Here is a 22,303-nt window from a genome sequence, read left to right as displayed (position 1 = left end):
GTATATTGTTTGTGGTTATTTCCGCTGATGTTTATATTTTATGTAAATAGTTGTAAATAAACAAAATTCCTATGTGCAAACATTCAATATTGCTGAATAAAGGTTTTCATTAAAAACATACTTCTATATGTATTCACATAAACAAACTGAATCGTGATCAGCACAAAATTCTGTGGTGCTTTGAAAAGAAAATGTAATCTACTTATGCTTACTTTGCAGAGTTTGTGGTATTAGTATTATTATTATATTTACTGTATCTGCAAGTTCAAATGACAACGTTACCTGCATTCGGTACAGCTTTAACCCATTTAGACCTGACTAGATTCTACAAAATGTCTTCTAAATCCTGAAATCCTGAAAAACCTATATGTTTCTATGTCAGTGTTCTCAGTGTTTTTTTCATGTCAAGCAGCCCCAGAATTATCTGAAAATATGTTGTTCCAGGGACCTTCCAGAAGCAAAGATTTGAGTTAAAACGTCTGAATGAATATATATCTAAAGATTTGTGCCACATTCACGATTTTTCTAAAATAGCAGACCTACAAGCTCGTAGCGCGGCACTCGGTGCCGCGCTATGAGCTTGTAGATCTGCTATTTTTCAATAGCTAAAGTATAGCAATGCTTTAAAACACCAAAAGGGGTTCCCGCCTAAAATGGATTAAAGGTCAGGGCTGACACAGACAACAAAAGAGGAAAACCACCGAGTCATCATCCACCAGATGTAAATGAGTTAGCCTTCACTCTCTTCAAGACACTGTAAGACATTTACATCTTAAAATATGTTCAACTTTGTGTCATTCACTGCATGGGACAGGAGAGGTTTTACAACATAACAGGATGGTGTATTTTATTTTATGGTATTTTATTTTATGTTGTATATTATGTAATCTGCCTTGTAAGGATCTGGAGTGTCAGTTTGGTATTAACTTGATCATTGTTTGCAAACCGTCATGTCGGTTTATTGTCATTGTTTATGTAAACTTAAGTGTCCTGTAAGTCCATACGGGCTGGGCTTCTTCAGAAGCATGAAGCAAGAATGAAGCAAGAATCAATCAATCAATCATAACATCAGTGTCTCTTACATGTTGGTTAAGCCTGATTTATATACGTCATTGCACGAGGGTGTCGTACACTAGAAATATATAGGAGAAGAGCCAGTGATTCTCAGGGGGTCCTTGAGGGGTTTCCAGGGGGTTCCCAGTAAAATGTGTTAATATAGCACCAAAATAGCTGGTCTACAAGCTCACAATGTGCCACCATGCAAGAATATGTTTCTAAACATTTTAACAACACAAATCTTGTATGGAGGAATTCCTGCCTGGCACAACATTATTTTCAGACGGGGTCAAATAGGCCTACATATTAATTTGAGGTTTGAGAACCACTGCAGCAGTATATATAAAACAACCGAGCAAAAAATGGCTGCATGTCATTGCAAAAAAAATAAATCCAGTGGTATTTCTATACCAGGTTATATCCGCGGGCCACGTACCTCATCTAGCAAGACTGTGAACACATTTAGTTCAGGCCGAACCCCCCATGTCGGTACAGAGGACAGCACGCAGCACGGCACGGCCGCTGTGCTGCTGTCCCATCGCTGATATCACCAGGACCCGTCTGCCCTTATCTCGCTGGCCCACCATCTACAATCTTAATAGAGATCTGACTGTTCGCCATGGCTACGTGCTGACCCCGAGCATGGCCTTTCTGCTTATCGTCCACGTCCATCCCACACAAGCTCTCCCACCTTCCAGCATCATCATGCGACTTCAACCGGGCCTTTGCTGCTCAGCAGGGCCTGCGGACCCATGTCGTTGCTGTATCCATTTTTTCCCTCCATTAAACTCTGAAACTACTGCGGTAGGTCAGAAGTGATAAAGAACTATTAGATGGCAGTGCAGGCGCCATCGTGGAAACCTGCTTCTAGGGCTTTCTTTATATGACGGCGGTGTCGGTCGGCCGTCCGTGGAATTTGCGGTTCCTTTGTGCAGAAATGTTGCAGCACTCAAGTAGTTTCCGCATGTCATTAAATGCAGGTGCCTGTATACAGTATACTAAAAATTATACCGATACCAGAGAATAATATGTATAAGAAAAAATATCTTATTTTGAAGTCCACCGACCGGGAATAGTGTTTATAGCTATCTAGCTATACTGTATATCTCGTGTTGTGTTTATAGCAGACTCCTCATTTAAATGTGCACTTGCAGTTTGGGCAACTCCAAAGCAAACTCCACATGTCCCAACATTGTATTTACCTGCCATAGTGTCAACCCCTCACCCCTGTGCCGGATCTGTGGTTAGACTGGCATATTCACCGATACCGATATGACCCGATATGACAAATAAGGGCCGATCCGATACTTTTCCCGATACCGCTACAGTATCGGGACATCTCTATGGGGTGAATTTAATGCCATTATTATCTGCGTAGTTTTACAACCTGCGTCGTAATTACACTTCACCATAGAATCTCATACGTACGTACTTTTACAGAAACGTACGTCTTTAGAAGGACCTACGTGTTATTTGTCCCATTGTAATCCAATTCACACGTAATTTACAGTTCCTAAAATTACGAATAAAAAATCACGACTAATGAATTCATAAGTACGTAGGTACGTTTCATCCATTACGCCCATCCATTTCTTACTACTAGGTACGTTTCATCCATTACGCCCATCCATTTCTGATATTACGCCATTAAAGTCACGTATCACTCATTACGACCATCTCAATATAGGAGTCATTTTGGCAGTAATCTACCATGGGAAGAAGACGTACGTAAATGGACCAATCAGGGAATGGGGGCGGAGCCTCCGGTTGTTAAGGGAACCGGCACCCCATCTCTGAGGAGGACACCCGCCCTGGTCCCCGGCCCTATCTCGGCCGTCCCTGGGCCGTTTCGCACGGGGGGAATCTCGTTCGAACCGGGCCGCCGTCCCGGACGCACTCCCAGGGGGTCTCGCGGTGCCCAGGTGGGGGTCCGCGGGGGTCCGCGGCGGAAAGGGGCCTACGCGAGGCCCCGTAGATCTGCTGTTTTCTGGGGTTGAAAAACTCTCAACCAGGGCCTGGGAACCAGGCACCTGCTCTCCGCCGGTCCCCTGGGGTCCCCTCGTATGGCGCCGCACGGTGGCCACGGCGGGTACTGCGACGGAGGGCGGGTCTGAGCCCTGGGTGCTCACAGGCCCAGGCACAGACACCATCTGGGGGGAACTGCTGACCGAGGCCTCGGCCTGGTCGTGGAGCCGTGGAGCCCTCGTATGGCGACGCCCGGTGGCCACGGGGGGGTACTGCACACTGGGTGTTTGATCCCAGGCACAGACACTCGTATGGGGTGAATTTAATGCCATTATTATCTGCGTCCCAGGGGCGGGCGGTCCCTCTGACCGCGGGACCCCACCTCTTAAGGCCCAGGAGGGGTGCTTAAAGGTGGGTACTCGGGGACGGGCGGAGCGCCTGGTTCCCCGGGCCTGTCTGCTAAATCGCACTAAGTATAGAGGAGTCCCAGGGGCGGGCGGTTCTTTCGGCCGCGGGACCCCACCACTTAAGGCCTAGGAGGGGTGCTTAAAGGTGGGTACTCGGGGACCCACGGAGCGCGGGTCCCCCTGGAAGTGCTCCCCGGAGTTCGTTGGTAGTGCATGGCCGGGTGTGGGCACCCTCCCCCGGGCAGAGGTCCCCAGGGTGTAGCCCCTGGTCCCTGTGTTGGGTGTTGGGTGCCTGTGCCTGAGTGGTGGTGTGGCTCCAGGCGTGGGAACAGGGGCCAGGTCCAGCCTCGAGTGTCTGTGCCTGGGATCAAACACCCAGTGTGCAGTACCCCCCCCGTGGCCACCGGGCGTCGCCATACGAGGGCTCCACGGCTCCACGACCAGGCCGAGGCCTCGGTCAGCAGTTCCCCCCAGATGGTGTCTGTGCCTGGGCCTGTGAACACCCAGGGCTCAGACCCCCCTCCGTCGCAGTACCCGCCGTGGCCACCGGGCGTCGCCATACGAGGGGACCCCAAGGGACCCCTGGAGAGCAGTCTCCACGACCAGGCCGAGGCCTCGGTCAGAAGTTCCCCCCAGATGGTGTCTGTGCCTGGGCCTGTGAGCACCCAGGGCTCAGACCCCCCCTCCGTCGCAGTACCCGCCGTGGCCACCGTGCGGCGCCATACGAGGGGACCCCAGGGGACCGGCGGAGAGCAGGTGCCTGGTTCCCAGGCCCTGGTTGAGAGTTTTCCAACCCCAGAAAACAGCAGATCTACGGGGCCTCGCGTAGGCCCCTTTCCGCCGCGGACCCCCGCGGACCCCCACCTGGGCACCGCGAGACCCCCGGGAGCGCGTCCGGGACGGGGGCCCGGTTCGAACGAGATTCCCCCCGTGCGAAACGGCCCAGGGACGGCCGAGATGCCCCGCGGACCCCCCGCGGACCCCCACCTGGGCACGAGACCGACGGGAGCGCGTCCGGGACGGCGGCCCGGTTCCAACGAGATTCCCCCCGTCCGAAACGGACCAGGGACGGCCGAGATAGGGCCGGGGACCAGGGCGGGTGTCCTCCTCAGAGATGGGGTGCCGGTTCCCTTAACAACCGGAGGCTCCGCCCCCATTCCCTGATTGGTCCATTTACGTACGTCTTCTTCCCATGGTAGATTACTGCCAAAATGACTCCTATATTGAGATGGTCGTAATGAGTGATACGTGACTTTAATGATGGGCGTAATATCAGAAATGGATGGGCGTAATGGATGAAACGTACCTAGTAGTAAGAAATGGATGGGCGTAATGGATGAAACGTACCTACATACTTATGAATTCATTAGTCGTGATTTTTTATTCGTAATTTTAGGAACTGTAAATTACGTGTGAATTGGATTACAATGGGACAAATAACACGTAGGTCCTTCTAAAGACGTACGTTTCTGTAAAAGTACGTACGTATGAGATTCTATGGTGAAGTGTAATTACGACGCAGGTTGTAAAACTACGCAGATAATAATGGCATTAAATTCACCCCATACATCTCTACTACAAATCACACCTGTGTGAAATGAGGGGCGCTCTTGTCATCGTACATAAGGTGATCCCTTATTTGGCCAAGCGCTCCTCCCACCAACATGTGGTTGCTTAGTCGATTTGCTCGTTTACATATGACGCAAGTTTTCAATGTCAATAGTGTTTAATGTTTATAATTTAGATCATCATACATACATCATCACATGCATCATTTCATACTGGCCAATCAGAATGCCTGTTGTGTGATTGCGTGTGATTGGTTGGCTGATTTGCTCGTTTACACATGTAAAGTTGTTTAATTTACGTCAAGCTTTAGCGGACATTTGACCAGAATTCCCCTTTCATTGTCAATGGCAAAATCTTGAGACGTTTGGGAACAAAAGCTGTTTATAGAAGTTTAAAAATAAAGATAAATGATGCGAACATGCATTGAGCATCCATGATGACACATCCACAATTATAACCTTCACTAGACATGCGTAGGGAAAACGAAAATGACTGACACACTTTGCCAAATGTATTCACCTTTATCCGAAGATAATAACAGCCCTGTCACGCACCCGAGTGGAAAGTTACAGCGTTCAAATCACATCAACCAGGAGAGCAGAACCCGCAGGGTCTGGTGAACTCGAGCATCCATGAGACTGTTGAGACACCTCATGATAAAAACCCAGGTAAGCGTAAAGAGGGAACAGACTGAAGGGTGGGCTACGGGGGTCACAGGTCACCTCTAGCTGGGGTACTCTGGCTTGGTAGAGTAATTAACCTCACCAAGTGGTTGGCCTGGAAACCGGTGGCTCCCCGTGCCCCCTGTTTCAACCCCATCGCTTGATTCTTTCGGAGGACCCCCAGAGCTGATGGGGTGTCAAACCATCCCACACCTAGGTGGTCCCGTGGCGCTTTGATCACACTTATTAGAGTCAGCAGATACTGCTGTGACCCGGCACGGGCTGTCTCGCGAGCATCCAGGCTCTACTGGCAGGCAGGCAGGCATGAGTGAGGGGGGGGGGGGCTGGGAATTATCAACCGCAGAAAACTGTTCCAAGGATAAGATTAGCAGATGGGTGATGGATGTACTGTAACCCATTAAAAAGGATATACAGCTAATAGTAAAAAATAAAATGTGTTTTACTAAACAACACAGAGACATGCATAAATAAATAAGGGTACCGTATGTATGCAGAGACACACTGACACTGTGTGTGTGTGTGTGTGTGTGTGTGTGTGTGTGTGTGTGTGTGTGTGTGTGTGTGTGTGTGTGTCTGTGTGTGTCTGTGTGTGTCTGTGTGTGTCTGTGTGTCTGTCTGTCTGTCTGTCTGTCTGTCTGTCTGTCTGTCTGTCTGTCTGCCTGCCTGTACGTACGTACGTACGTACCACAAGTGAACTCTAGCTGACATCCCATTGTTCAAAGTGGCAGGCTGTAACAGGCTAGCAGAGAATGGTTTGGAGGTATTTCCCTGAAAGATTCTGCGCTAGTCTAATACAGAGCAGGGGAAGAAAAAAAACAAGAGAATTGTCAACTTCAATGCATCTCACATCTCAAACAACCCCAGGAGGGCAGCCAGTCCTGTTCACTTCTAGCCCATTTAGGCCTGACATCGAATTTAAAACAAATGTCTTCTAAATCCTGACAGTTTTCTTGAAAAACCTATGTTTCTATGTCAGTGGTTCTCAAACGTTTTCCTGTCAAGGACCCCCAAAAATATATGTAATTGTCCGCCGACCCCCATTTGAAAATATGTTGTTCCAGGGACCCTCCCAGAAGCACATATTTCAGTTAAAAATGTTGAATATTCAAAGAAAATAGCAGACCTACAAGCTCATAGCGCGGCACTCGGTGCCGCGCTATGAGCTTGTAGATCTGCTATTTTTCAATAGCTAAAGTGTAACATATTGTTAAAACACCAAAAGGGGTTCCCGCCCAAAGTGGGCTAGAACAGCGTCAGTCTGTTGGATCGCCAGGCATAATGCAGTGGGAGAAAAAAACTGCATACCCACTAATATCACACAATACATCTCTCTGCCATGTACTCACTCTTCAGATAAAGAAGCAAAAAACTCACTAATTTGATGAAAATATTCATTCTCATGCAAAGCCCCCCCCCCCCCCCCCCACCCCTCCTCAAAAAACTAACAGGCTAGACACTTTATGAGGTGCCCAAAGGCACACTGGTGTTCCCTTTACAACTTCATTAACTCAGATTCCATCTGCTTTATAAACTTATCAAATTCCTTAACCCATTTTTGGCGGGAACCCCCTTTTGGTGTTTTAAAGCATTATGTTATGCTTTAGCTATTGAAAAATAGCAGATCTACAAGCTCATAGCGCGGCACCGAGAGCTTGTAGGTCTATTTTTGAAAAATCGTGAAAATGTGCCTCAAATCTTTGAATATATATTGTTACAGAAGTGAACATTTTAACTAAAATCTTTGCTTCTGGGAGGGGGGGGGGGGGGGGGTCCGTGGAACAACATATTTTCAGATGGGGGGTCGGCGGCCAATTCCAGATAATTCTTGGGGTCCTTGACATGAAAATGTTTGAGAACCACTGACATAGAAAGATGGGTTTTTTCAGAAAACCGTCAGGATTTAGAAGATTTGTAGAATCGAGCTCAGGTCAAAATGGGTTAAAAAAAAGACTCATTGACTCATTTCAGAAAATGCCCAAATCAGCTGCCTGGCAGTGGGCCGACACAGTGTGTAGTACTGCCTCCCAGCGTTACTTTTCTCTCTCTCTCTCTCTCTCTCTCTCTCTCTCTCTCTCTCTCTCTCTCTCCCTCCTTGCCTCTATGTTGTGTCAAAGATTAAAAATAGCAAGTAGCCTTCTGCAGAATAAGCAGTTGGTGGATTCTGGCTTTGACGTTGTGTGTTGCCTGGAGAGGCCAGCTGTCACCTGGCATGGCGGGAGTGGATCGAGGGCTCAACACTGATTCGCCGTACACAGCAGGTTCTGGACTTTGGCTACAAGACTAAAATGGGTGTGTCCGTTCGTTCGCCGTTTGTATGTTTTAACCCATTCTGGGCGGGAACCCCTTTTGGTGTTTTAAAGCATTATTTTATACTTTAGTAAAAGAGGGAACAGACTCAAGGGTGGGCTACGGGGGTCACAGGTCACCTCTAGCTGGGGTACTCTGTTTGGTAGAGTAATTAACACATTTAGACCGAGACCTACATTTCTACAAAATGTCTTCTAAATCCTGACAGTTTTCTGAAATACCTATGTTTCTATATCAGTGGTTCTCATGCTATTTCATGTCAAGGACCCCAAGAATCATAATGTATTTGGACTCCGACCCCCATCTGAAAATATGTTATTCCAGGGACGCTACAAGCTTGTAGGTCTGCAATTTTTGAAAAATTGTGAAAATGTGCCTGGAAAAAAAAGCGAGTTTTTAACTCAAATCTTTGCTTCTGGTGAGGTCCCTGGAACAACATATTTTCAGATGGGGGTCGGCAGCCAATTACATATATTTGGGGTCCTTGACATGAATATGTTTGAGAACGACTGACATAGAAACATGTTTTTTTTCATAAAACTGTGGATTTAGAAGATTTATTTTTAAATGTCGACGTCAGGCCTAAATGGGTTAAAGCTTCAAACTTTATTTTGCAATATTTCTGGGTGGGTTACTGTTAACATTACTCCTTGTGTTATGGAAGTGCGATGAGAATCTAATCTTCATTGCCAGCATATGTGCCGAAACAAAAGGAATCGTTTGACTCAATTGTGGATTTAAAGCAATTAAATGTGAAGCAGATGATAAGCGTATACCTCCATCCTGTTCAGAAAGTAATTGCTTATGCTCCCATCTGTCAAAAGCAAATACCTGCCTGAGAAGTTGTGTTGGTCCGAAACCATACTTAACCCATTTAGGCCTGACGTCGAAATGTAAAAAAATGTCTTCTAAATTCTGACAGTTTTCTGAAATACCTCATGTTTCTATGTCAGATGTGCTCAATATTTCATGTCAAGGACCCCAAAAATGATATGTAATTGGCCCCCGACCCCCATCTGAAAATATGTTATTCCAGGAAACCCCCAGAAGCAAAGATTTGAGTTAAAACGTTTGAATATATATTCAAAGATTTGAGGCACATTTTCACGATTTTTCAAAAATAGCAGACCTACAAGCTCATAGCGCGGCACTCGGTGCCGCGCTATGAGCTTGTAGATCTGCTATTTTTCAATAGCTAAAGCATAACATAATACTTAATTAAAACACCAAAAAGGGGTTCCCGCCTAGAACGGGTTAACTTTGGTCAGTGCCCCAAGCCAAAAAGTAAAGAAAAGAAATGAGTTAAACCAATTTTAATCCACAATGTCCTCAAATGACAAAAAAAAATTAACTTAACGGGAGAGCAGCTTTGAGAACACGACATTGTTCAGGGTGATTTTCTGGGTTTATGGGCACATTTTCTGGCTCAGAACGTTCCAGGTAAATAAACCTCATTTGTGCGTGAAAGGCTCCCAACTAACTAACGTTTTATGAGCGCTCAAAGTCAGCCTCCCATTGATCGCTATAGTGGAGCCTCATAACCCATTTAGGCCTGAGGACGATTTTATTTAAAAAATCACACCCGTGTGAACTGAGTGGTGCAACTCCCCTCTCCCCCTGCCTCTCTCTCTCTCTCTGTGTAATTAGCAGGCAACAGTGCAACACTATCTCGCTCTCTCTGTTTCTGGCACAACAGCGCCACTTTTGCCCCTACTGGTACTCATAGTCACATAGGTGAGGACATATTCTAAGGGACGGACGGACATTGCTGTTCCTTGGAGTGGTTGCACCACTCAAAAAGGCTTCTAAATGCTAACAGTTTTCTGAAAAACCCCTGTTTCTATGTCAGTGGTTCTCAACCTTTCCATGTCAAGGACCACCCGGAATTATCTGTATTTGGCCGCGGACCCCTATCTGAGAATATGTTGTTCCTGAGGTACCACCCCAGAAGCAAAGATTTGAGTTAGAAACGCTCTGAAAGAATATAAATTAAAAAGATTTGCGACACATTTTCACGATTTTTCAAAAACAGCAGATCTATACAAGCTCATAGCGCGGCACTCGGTGCCGCGCTATGAGCTTAGTAGATCTGCTATTTTTCAATAGCTAAAGCATAACATAATGCTTTAAAACACCAAAAGGAGTTCCCGCTCAGAATGGGATAATTATGCAGTCTTTTAATGAAACCGGAAACGATACATGATGCAGGTCTTGGGCTTTCTGAGTTCTAGCTTTGAGAGAGAGAGAGAGAGCAGATTATTTTGAATTATATTTATTTATAAAACATCGGGTGGGTGTGTGAGGATGGTGTTGCGGGGGCAGTATGTAAAGCTACGAATTTTATGTCTCATCCTATTTTACCTTTTATTTTATTTTTCTCCTGACTTGAGTGAAATGCAAATTTTCTAGCCTAACCCTTTTACGCATCATTTGAAATGATTCTGCCCTTGGCAGAACATATCCCATTCTGGACAGGAACCCTTTTTGGTGTTTTAACTAAGCATTATGTTATACTTTAGCTATTGGAAAAATAGCAGATCTACAAGCTCATAGCGCGCCACCGAGTGGCGCGCTACGAGCTTGTAGGTCTGCTATTTATTTATTTTTTCGTGAAAATGCGACACAAATCTTTGAATATATATATATTTTTTAATGTTTTTTGTGTGGCTTTCGCCTTTTATTTTATATATTTTATGGAGGGACAGACAGTAGGCTGACAGGAAATGGGGAGAGATGGGGGGAAGACATGCAGTAAAGGCCGTCGGGATCGGGAGTCGAACCCGCGGCACACTGCCAGACTGGATTACCAGCCAAGGTGCCTGGACCGCTGAGCCATGGCCCAGGCCTGGATATATATTCTTTCAGAAGACCTTTTTTTTATTTCGACGTCAGGCCTAAATGGGATATCCTACCTGTGGAGTTGCAACTTGTTGGAGAATAAAAAGAACAAACAGTGCTTCAGGTTCATGTATCTTTATGATTCAAAGAGTTTAGAAATACCAGCAGTGTATATATATATTACTATGCATAAGGGGATTAAGGCACATTCAACATAATAAAAAAAAGTGTTTTGGACATATAGTATAACTTTTTCACCTGACGGCGACAATACAGTATATAATATCGTCGCTGTCAAGAGGAAACCACATAACTCCACTACCTCTCTCCCCTTCTCATGCAAGTATTTGACAATATATAGTCACAGCGTATATTCTTTCTACGTCCGAGCATAGACATGGTAATGGTCTGCCTCTGATTGGCCTACCGACACAGCCGGTGTCTCCGAGGTGGAAGATACATGCTGGATAGTCTGCTGCGCAAGGTTACTCCGTGGTGGGAAATAAATAAATAATACAAGTCAAGTAAAAAAAAACAGTCTCTTTTCCCTTGATCTTTATTAGTATAATAGTATTAGTTTAGTGTTAGTTTAGATTAATACACGATAATCAACACTAACACTTTAATTTAGAACACAGCCAAATCAAATCATAGTACATAGGCCTACGCGTTCAATCAATTATTCAATCAAAGCAAACGGCACAAACAATATTAGTTTGCCTCTTCTACAAAAAATAAAGTTACACATTACTGTCGCGTGTTGCCATTCTCTTGTACTGTATTATTTCCCACCACGGAGTAGCCTTGCATCTCGGAGGACGGGCAGTGTTGTAATGGCAGTTTTAGAATGCCAATTCTACTAGGCCAATCAGAGGCAGGCGGGGCGTTACCATGTCTATGCTCGGACGTAGAAAGAATATACGCATAGTCACAATACCAACTTTGACGAGGCAGTAGTATTGCATTGTTTTTCTTCTCTGCTACCGTGGAGTCCGTCCTCCTCTATGGCTGTGAATGCTGGACACTAAACACAAGCCCTACAGAACCCCCTGGACGGGTCCTGCTACACCAGAACGTTAACGTGTGGTTCTGAACATCAACCAGGACGAGCACATCACCAACAAGCGTCTGTACGGGGCATTACCAAGTGTAATGCCCCATACAGATAGTTGTGAAGATAGCAGTAAGGAGGAGGAGACTAGCTGGCCACTGTACGGGGCATTACCAAGTGTATCAGAGAAGATAGCAGTAAGGAGGATGAGACTAGCTGGCCACTGTACAGGGCATTACCGTCCAAGTGTATCACAGAAGATAGCAGTAAGGAGGATGAGACTAGCTGGCCACTGTACGGGGCATTACCAAGTGTATCACAGAAGATAGCAGTAAGGAGGATGAGACTAGCTGGCCACTGTACGGGGTATTACCAAGTGTAACAGAGAAGATAGCAGTAAGGAGGATGAGACTAGCTGGCCACTGTACGGGGCATTACCAAGTGTATCAGAGAAGATAGCAGTGAGGAGGATGAGACTAGCTGGCCACTGTACGGGGCATTACCAAGTGTATCAGAGGAGATAGCAGTGAGGAGGATGAGACTAGCTGGCCACTGTACGGGGCATTACCAAGTGTAACAGAGAAGATAGCAGTAAGGAGGATGAGACTAGCTGGCCACTGTACGGGGCATTACCAAGTGTATCAGAGGAGATAGCAGTAAGGAGGATGAGACTAGCTGGCCACTGTACGGGGCATTACCAAGTGTATCAGAGGAGATAGCAGTAAGGAGGATGAGACTAGCTGGCCACTGTACGGGGCATTACCAAGTGTAACAGAGAAGATAGCAGTAAGGAGGATGAGACTAGCTGGCCACTGTACGGGGCATTACCAAGTGTAACAGAGAAGATAGCAGTAAGGAGGATGAGACTAGCTGGCCACTGTACGGGGCATTACCAAGTGTAACAAAGAAGATAGCAGTAAGGAGGATGAGACTAGCTGGCCACTGTACGGGGCATTACCAAGTGTAACAGAGAAGATAGCAGTAAGGAGGATGAGACTAGCTGGCCACTGTATGGGGCATTACCAAGTGTAACAAAGAAGATAGCAGTAAGGAGGATGAGACTAGCTGGCCACTGTACGGGGCATTACCAAGTGTAACAGAGAAGATAGCAGTAAGGAGGATGAGACTAGCTGGCCACTGTACGGGGCATTACCAAGTGTAACAAAGAAGATAGCAGTAAGGAGGATGAGACTAGCTGGCCACTGTACGGGGCATTACCAAGTGTAACAAAGAAGATAGCAGTAAGGAGGATGAGACTAGCTGGCCACTAGCTGCCACCGACACCAAGAACTCCCGGCCAAAAAAGCTTGTGGAACCAACACACGGGCATCGATGGAGAGGACGTCCCACACCTATACCTACGTGGACGTACTAAAGAAAGATGCTGCTGCAGAAAGCACAAACGAGCTGGCCAGATGTATGGAGAACCGAGATGACTGGAGACGACGTGGATGGCTCGTCTGAGGACGACGTAGAGAGTTTTCTTCATTTTCTGAAAATCTTATATTTTTAATTTCCTTCCAAAACGAACCTTTTGGAGTTAGGTGGTTTCTTCCTCCCAACAGCAGAGATGTGTGTGTGTGTGTGTGTGTGTGTGTGTGTCTGTGTGTGTGTGTACGTACACATTCATACACAACACATGGTATATATGGACCTTGTCTTAATGCCCCAGCGGATGACATTTGGCCATATACACACCCACCCATGCACAAAACATTCATAAGAAATGTTTCTAGGATCTCATACAATACAAGAATCAAAGACACAGAAGCCTAAGCCGTAGTTTATACAATATAAATGTAAAAATTAGGCTTTCGGTTTAGAAGCAGAAAGCAAATAACGTGGGATTATCTCACCACAGGGGAACGGGAGGAAGGAGAGCCGGGGTGGACAAGTGGAACCTGCCATATTTGATATTTTCTTTGCTAAACTTCCCCCCGTAGGGCACAGAGCGTGTAACTGGATTGATTTCAAGATGGTCTGCGCAGCAACAAGCCTGTTTGGATGCAAAGTGCACCTCGGGCTCTGTCAAAAGGCAGCTGAAAAAGCATTTTATCCATTATATTACATTGACTAAATCAGAACTGCCCTAACAGTGGATCTGCGAGCTGTGTCGCAAGGTGTGTGTGTGTTAGTGTGTGTACGTGTCTGGGAGGCATTAGTCCATTCTGGGCGGGAACCCCTTTTGGTGTTTTAAAGCATTATGTTATACTTTAGCTATTGAAAAATAGCAGATCTAAAAGCTTGTAGGTCTGCTATTTCTTTTTTTTTAATCACGAAAATGTGGCGCAAATATTTGAATATATTCTTTCAGAGCGAATGTTTTTAACTCAAATCTTTGCGTCTGGGGGGGGTCCCTATTTTCAGATGGGGGTCGGCGGCCAATTACATATATTTTTGGGGGTCCTTGACATGAAAATGTTTGAGAACCACTGACATTAGAAACATGGGTTTTTCAGAAAACTGTCATGATTTAGAAGAACATTATTGTAGAATCTGGTCTCAGGTCTAAATGAGTTAATGCAATGCAATCACCAAATAGGAATAGAAAAGGATTCGAATAACCTAACAGCATCCATCTTTCAGTAAATTATGCGACTACTACGCCAAGTTGTCACTATGGCAGCTGTCACTTTGCCTCGATTGACAGTGAATGTCCCACCCTCCCTCTGTGCTCGTAAAGTCTGGCGATGACTGGCACATAGGAACGGAGTCTGATGAGACCCTGCTACCTTTAGGTCCACCATTAGACCCTTCCTCCTGGGAATGGCACGTTACAACAGGACCAGTCACCTCCTCCTGGGAATGGAGGCAGTGTACAGAACCAGTCACCTCCTCCTGTGAGGAGTGGCAGGGTACAGAACCAGTCACCTCCTCCTGTGAGGAGTGGCAGGGTACAGAACCAGTCACCTCCTCCTGTGAGGAGTGGCAGGGTACAGGCCCAGTCTCCTTCTCCTGGGAACGGCAGGGCAGTAGAGGACCGGTCTCTTGGGAGTTACGGACCGCGGCCTGTACGACCGAAAGCCACGCCACGTCTGTGGGCGGGGCGTCCTCCAGCGCCACGGCCGCCTCTTCCCCCTCCTCCACCGGCGTGGATCCCAGCACCTCGTCTTCGTCCTCGTCGCCTTCCGCCGCCTCGCGTCCTTCCTCCTCCACGGGACTCCGCCCCTGCTCGAGGTCCGAGGCCGCCCGCTGCTGCTGCTCGGCGCGGCGGGGCGCCACCATCTCTGCCCCTCGCCTGTCACTCATCACGCTCGTCTCGGAGGCTCCCTCTCGGGGCTCCTCGTCGAGCGGCGCAGGTGTGTCCTCCCCCCCGCCGGCGCCGTCCTCCCCCCCGCCGGCGCCATCTGGCCCGGCGCCGCTGCCAGCTGCGTTGCGTTCCCATGACGACGCGTGTGTGCTTCCTGTCCTGTCGTCTGATACGAGAGGGAGAAGAGGAGAGGTAGAGAGGGAGAAGAGGAGACGTAGAGAGAGAGCAGGTCATTTTAAAAGTCTGATACGAGAGGGAGAAGAGGAGAGGTAGAGAGCAGGTCATTTTAAAAGACAAATGCATGTCTATTCACACAGTTATACATTGTATGTAAACATAGACCATTTTCCCATTACTGGATTTATTAAGGGACCAAGGCCGAAGGGACTTCTTGGTCCCTTATTGTATTGTCTGTTTTTTTTCCATCTTCTTCTCCTGCCGAATATAGCATCTCTGGCTTAACCATGCAGTCGGTTTTCACGAAACTTGCCTATAGAGAGTACTGTATGCACATGCATGATTTTCCCATCAGGACACGCCCCCCTCATCTAGACTGAGTGGCAAAACATTGAGCAGCATGGAGTGTTGGAGTTTGGAAGCGCTCGTTGGAAATCACTCAACCGTCCTGCGTACCACCTGTTTCTAAATGTCACATAATGCAGGAGGCAGCAAAATGTTGTGTTATTGAAAACAAGCACTTCCAAACTCTGACACTTAGATCAAAATAATCAAATGCAGGGCATTTCTTGACAGAAAGTAGCTCATAACGTTTCTATGGTGGATTTTTATGAAACAAAAACTTTGCAGATAGAAAGAGGATAATTCAAGCTTTTCGTTCAGCTGCAATGTTGGTGAGTTTAACCTTGTTTAATGCAATCAGACAGGACTCTAGTGTTTGGATGAATGGGCTGTCAAGGCCAGAAAGTAGTTTTTTGCCACTCAGTGGGCGGTCCCGCATAACTTCCAGGTACGATGATGTCACGCGCACACCCTCTATTGGTAGAGTGCCATGCCAAACGGTGAGACGTGAAGCCCACGACCATTGGCCAAAGGGTGGCGCTACAGCACTCAATTGAAAATGCAAACTTTGAACAGGCATAGCTCATGAACCGTTTGGCCGTCAGCAATACAACTTCGATACACATATGCGTCTCCTCATGCCGAACAACTTTCATGGTCTGACTTTTGACCTGTGACCTTTAGATCACCCACCATTTTGAATTATATGAAAAAATGGCTTATTGCTTGGTCCCGTCTTATCGCTGCTTGCAGCTATATTTGAAATGTTTCTTTTTTCAATAGTCATTAAAATGTTACCTGGATTTGTTCTGAATAATTACAGTCAATTTGGCGACACATTGACTGATGGACAGTTTAATACTATATGTAAATCAGGCTCCACTACAGGGACCATTTTTGGCTAGACATTTCAAATAAATCTCTGCTTTAAAATGCATAAAAATCTAAATGGGAACATAACTTTGACAAACCCCAAACTGCACAATGAAATAGTGTATTGGACTACCTATAGTTGTATCTCAAGCAAGTTTTTTAAGTCCTTGCAAGTTTATACTGAAATAAAATAAAAGCGGAGAATGGTTGGCAGTAATGTCAAGTATATTCTGTGAATTATTGCCGGTCTAAACATTTCAGGCGAATAGTCAAGCTCACGAATTATGAACCTGAAGAATGAATTATTTATGTATTTTCTTTTCCTTAAAGCTGAAGTTAAACCAATTTCGAGCGGGAACCCCTTTTAGTGTTTTAACCATTATGTTATACTTTAGCTGTTGAAAAATAGCACCGAGTGCCGCGCTATGAGCTTGTAGATCTTATTTTTGAAAAATCTTGAAAACTTGTGCAAATCTTTGAATATTTATTCTTTCACAGCGAACGTTTTTAACTTTATTTGCTTCTGGGGGTCCCTGGAACAACATATTTTCAGATGGGGGTCGCCCTACACATACATATAATTCTGTGGGTCCTTGACATGAAAATGTTTGAGAACCACTGATACAGAAACATATAGATTTGTGAATCGTCCCTCAGGTCTAAATCAATGGGTTAAAGTTGAGGTAGATTGGGTGATTCTCAGGGCAAGGGGCAGTGGCGTGCACAGACATTTAGAGGGGCAGGTGCTCAAGTGAAAAAAGGGCACCTTGTGCAGCGCGTGGAACCGGCCGGTTGCTTTAATAGTGTGAGATTTATAGATTTTGGGGCCTAAATAATATATTAGAAGCTTTTTATCAAGAATTGATCAATGTCACCATGATACACATACTGTACAGTGTACACTGTACAAAAAAGATTATTATTATTTGAGTGGTGCAACAAGGAACAGCTATGTCCTAACCTGTTGGACTACAGTATGTGTTGGACTATGTGACTATGTCCCAATGTTTACAGTACCAGTAGGGGCAAAAGTGGCGCTGTTGTGCCATAAACAGAGAGAGAGAGATATAGTGTTGCACTGTTGCCTGCTAATTACAGAGAGAGAGAGGCAGGGGGAGAGGGGAGTTGCACCACTCAGTTCACACGGGTGTGATTTATTCTCCAAAAAGGCACATTACCAAAAGGGCTCTAGCACCCCCTAGTGTCTATCTGTGCACGCCACTGGCAAGGGGCTAAGGGGCTAACCTAAATAAGGTCGTCCTACACTGTAGCTCTTCTGAAAGAGTTTTGGCCTTGACGGTAACATCCGGAATGTCTCTGGATGTCTCTGGATGTGCTGCTGCTTCACCCAAAGCCTTGACGGTAACATCCGGAATGTCTCTGGATGTGCTGCTGCTTCACCCAAAGCCATGACGGTAACATCCAGAATGTCTCTGGATGTGCTGCTGCTTCACCCAAAGCCTTGACGGTAACATCCGGAATGTCTCTGGATGTGCTGCTGCTTCACCCAAAGCCTTGACGGTAACATCCGGAATGTCTCTGGATGTGCTGCTGCTTCACCCAAAGCCATGACGGTAACATCCGGAATGTCTCTGGATGTGCTGCTGCTTCACCCAAAGCCATGACGGTAACATCCGGAATGTCTCTGGATGTGCTGCTGCTTCACCCAAAGCCACGTTTTAAAATCACCAGAGACCCGAAAATGTAATTTAATGCAAGAAGGGGAAAACACGTTTCGATCCCCTCTTCTGGAATTTGACCACTGAGAGCGGGCGGAGAGTTATTTCAATTATACTTTATGACAGAAATGTCCTCCCTGGCAACAGGCTAAATATAGCACCTCTACGCCCCAGACAAGGGGACACAAAGCGTGACGCCCCGGATCTTGGTGACGACGGCAACAGCTTAGTTCTGCCTTCCACGCAAGAAATAAGCTCTCACTTGACCCATATTTGTTGAATGTGGAATGCCAAGAATGCCAAGAAAGGTTAAAGACTTGCTCATAGACCAACCCAGCACCCCGGTATATACACACGAAGAAACAGAGGAGAAACATTTCATGAATTAGCATCCATATTTATGACCCCCCTCTCCCCCCCTTTAACAGAGAACACGGCAGAAGTTTTCTGAATGTCAGCGCGGCGAGAATTCGCTTCACATTTCCAAAATGCCACGGCATTTGGACAGCTTGCACCACTGAGGAGCCGACAAGGACCGAGAGGATGAGAGAGAGAAAAAATGGGATCCCGGGTCAAAAAACAAGGGAGGGGTTGGCGGGAATTGTTTAATCCATTCTGGGCGGGAACCCCTTTTGGTGTTTTAAAGCATTACGTTATACTTTAGCTATTGAAAAATAGCAGATCTACAAGCTCGTAGCGCGGCACTCTGTGCCGCGCTACGAGCTTGTAGATCTGCTATTTTTGAAAAATCTGTGAAAATGTGTCGCAAATCTTTGAATATATATTCTTTCAGAGCGAACGTTCTCAACTCAAATCTTTGCTTCTGGGGACATATTTTCAGATGGGGGTTGGCGGCCAAATACAGATAATTCTGGGGGTCCTTGACATGAAAAAGGTTGAGCACCACTGACATAGAAACATAGGATTTAGAAGCCATTTTTTAAAATTTCGACGTCAGGCCTAAACGGGTTAACGGGCGCCAGCTAATTACAGTGTGTACACCATCGGGGTGTGGGCACTGTTGTTGTCGATGAATCCTCGTTACACACAATTACACACTCACCTTTGGTTGGCTGCGTTCTTGGCGGTGTGCGGCGGGGCTGAAGTGTCGCAGCACCTGCCGGATGATGCGGCTCAGGCCGTAGGTTCTCTGTGAGGGTGATGATGCTGTTGTCTCGGCCCCCTGGATAACCCAGCAGACCCCCCCAAAAAGAATAAAGGACAACAGTCACTTTCATGAACAAATGCACAAGAATGAATGAATGAATGAATGAATGAATGGATGGATGAATGAATGAATGAATGGATGGATGGATGGATGGATGGATGGATGGAAGTGCCCTTGAACAAGGCATTGAACCACTACGATGAAATGTGTTCTATGAGCAGGGCCTGGCTGGAAACAAGTTCTTGAGCTTAGCCCAGATACCCTGGGTAAATATAGATTTCATTTCATTTCATTTGGATGAATGAATGAATGAATGAATGAATGCCTTTATTGCAGACTCAGGGCTCCATTTTCGTCACCGCTAAACCCCTTATCCCTAAACTTCTTTGCCTTTTTTTCAAAACATATTTGAATAGTTAAAATAGCCAGTCTACAAGCTCACAACGTGTCAATGTAGATTGGCTAGTTGAACTATTCAAAAATGTTTTTCAAAATAGTAAAAAAAAAGGCAAAGAAGTTTAGGGATAAGGGGTTTAGCGGTGACGAACATGGAGCCCTCAAGGTCCATAGAAAAACATTCAAAACACAAAATACAATATACATCCAATAAAAAACAGTCCAAATGTACATGTTAGACAGGCATTTGTGACAGTTATATAAATAAAGGCTTTTAACTGTTTTAAGCCAATGTCTTCTAAGGCTAGAGGAGTATCTTAGTGCAACTTTTGACAGGGTTATATTTATACCGACGATGATGATGCTATTCACAGACTCGTCCGAGCGACGCATGAATCTATGCATTAAGTTCCGGAAGAAACAGCTTGAAAAGTGAGTCTCACGAAGTGGCTTTCAGAGGTTTGCGGGAGGTAAAAAATGTCCGAATGCAAGTTGTAAGGTTGGCTTGATGAACATCAACTAATCCAAGCAACATGAACAATACAGACAAACAACTATTAAAGGCCTAATTTATGCTTAGTTGCCCGGTTGTCTGTTGTGCATCAAAAACAGCAGATCTACAAGCTCACAACGTGTCACACAGTGCAACACGTGGGCTTGTAGATCGCCTATAGTGTCGACGTGCGTCACAATGCGCAACCAAGTATAAATTAGCTATAACAGCGCGCGGCGCGGACACACACACACACACACACATTCACGTGCGTGTGCGCACAGCAGTGCTCACAGGAAGTGGCTGCAGCCCGCTGTCATCTGTCTTCATTAGTGATGGCTGCACGGCTCCTGGGCCGACGCCATATGCTACTCACAGGGGACCGTGCACTATATACTAGCCCATTTCCACCCGATACCAGATTCTACAAATGTCTTCTAAAATCATGATAGTTTTCTGAAAAACCTTCATGTTTCTATGTCAGTGGTGCTCAAACCAGTTCATGTCAAGGAGCCCCACAATTATATGTATTTGGCCGCCGACCCCCATCTCAAAATATGTTGTTCCAGGGACCCTCCCAGATAAGCAAAGATTTTAGTTAAAACGTTCGCTGTGAGAGAATATATATTCGAAGATTTGCACCACATTTTCACGATTTAAAAAAATATCAGATCTACAAGTGCCGCGCACCGAGTGCCGCGCTACGAGCTTGTAGATCTGACATTTTTCAATAGCTAAAGTATAACGTAATGCTTAAAACACCAAAAGGGGGTTCCCGCCCAGAATGGGCTAGACACCAAAAACACACACAGCCTGCCACACACACACACACAAGCCTGCGAGCATGCACATAGGACTTTGCAGTTTGCACTCCCAAATGATGTGAATAGGCAAAACCTCCCCCAGTTTCTGTGACCAGTCGACCATGAGACACAGACACAAACTGAAGAATGAGAAAATGGATGACTGGAAGATGACACAATGTGTTGAAAATCATGAATGGTGAATGAATGGAGACTATGCTGGCCATACAATCGTTATTAATGCACATGCAGCGCTTACATTGACATAGAAAGGTTGGTATAGCCTGGCATGTATGGCACGGGGGTAGCTAGTAATAACAATTAATTGCATTTTTATAGCGCTTTTCCAAGTGCTCAAAGCGCTTTACAATGGTTCATTCATTCATACATTGGGAGGTGAAGCGGCGAACAGTCGACGCCAGCGTCCTCACTTCCCAACATTCACACACCAATGGTGGCAAGCTCACACCGACCGACTCACTGGAGGCAACGTGGGGTTCAGTGTCTTGCCCAAGGACACTTCGACATGTGGACAGGAGGAGGAGCCGGGATTCGAACCGCCGACCCAGGGATCATTGGACGACCTGCTCTACCTCCTGAGCCACAGCCGCACTGTACATCATAGTACATATCAGATTGAGTAGATGGTTCTTAGCTGATCAGACAGTTGCTCGATCTCACTCTAACCTCTGGACAATATTTTTTTTAAATTATCGCAAGTTGAAAATATTTCAAAAAAGTAAAAAAAATGTTTCCAAAAAGTATAACCATTGATATTATGCAGGTTACAAGTTTGGTTGACATTGAGATGATTGAAGATGACTGCATACATACATGAGGAGTACCCAGAGACTAGCTGCCAGTCCATCTGTCAAGCCTTCTCTTGAACACTCAGTTACTAATATAAACATACTCTCAGGGGTAGAGTGGCCACTAGGGGGTGGCGGTGGCTCAGGGGTAGAGTGGCTGGATGGCTGGAACCTGGGCTCCACCAGAGTTAGAGTCCTTGAGCAAGACACTGAACCCCTAATTGCTCCTGATGTGCTGGTTGGTGCCCTGCATGGTTTCCCCCGCCATCGGTGTATGTGCACGTGAATGGGTTAATGTAATGCACAATCTACGTAAAGCGCCTTGGGATGAAGGCTGCTATATAAATGCACCATTTATAATGACAGAAAGTGGGAAGGAGCTGAACACACGTCACACACGCAACCTCATATTTACATTACAAAGCCAAGGACAATAA

General features: G+C 45.9%; 2 protein-coding genes across 3 annotated transcripts in view; both read right to left on the bottom strand.

The window, feature by feature from the left end:
• Positions 1-22,303, bottom strand: part of sepsecs (Sep (O-phosphoserine) tRNA:Sec (selenocysteine) tRNA synthase) — a 213,204-nt gene that overhangs the window by 107,493 nt on the left and 83,408 nt on the right. The window lies entirely within an intron of this gene.
• The window catches only part of LOC306914559 (coiled-coil domain-containing protein 149-like), a 30,817-nt gene continuing 22,980 nt past the window's right edge, over positions 14,467-22,303 (bottom strand). For both annotated transcript variants that reach the window (XM_079491649.1, XM_079491648.1), the window contains 2 exons: positions 19,261-19,380; positions 14,467-15,292 (listed from right to left, as the gene is read on the bottom strand). In XM_079491649.1, coding sequence (XP_079347775.1) covers positions 14,478-15,292; positions 19,261-19,380 — 935 coding nt within the window. In that variant the 3' untranslated portion in view covers positions 14,467-14,477. The remainder of the gene's footprint in view (positions 15,293-19,260; positions 19,381-22,303) is intronic.

The sequence above is a fragment of the Electrona antarctica genome (assembly GCF_951216825.1).
Source record: "Electrona antarctica genome assembly, chromosome: 21".
Taxonomy (NCBI): domain Eukaryota; kingdom Metazoa; phylum Chordata; class Actinopteri; order Myctophiformes; family Myctophidae; genus Electrona; species Electrona antarctica.
This window is presented reverse-complemented; position numbering and strand designations above follow the sequence as displayed.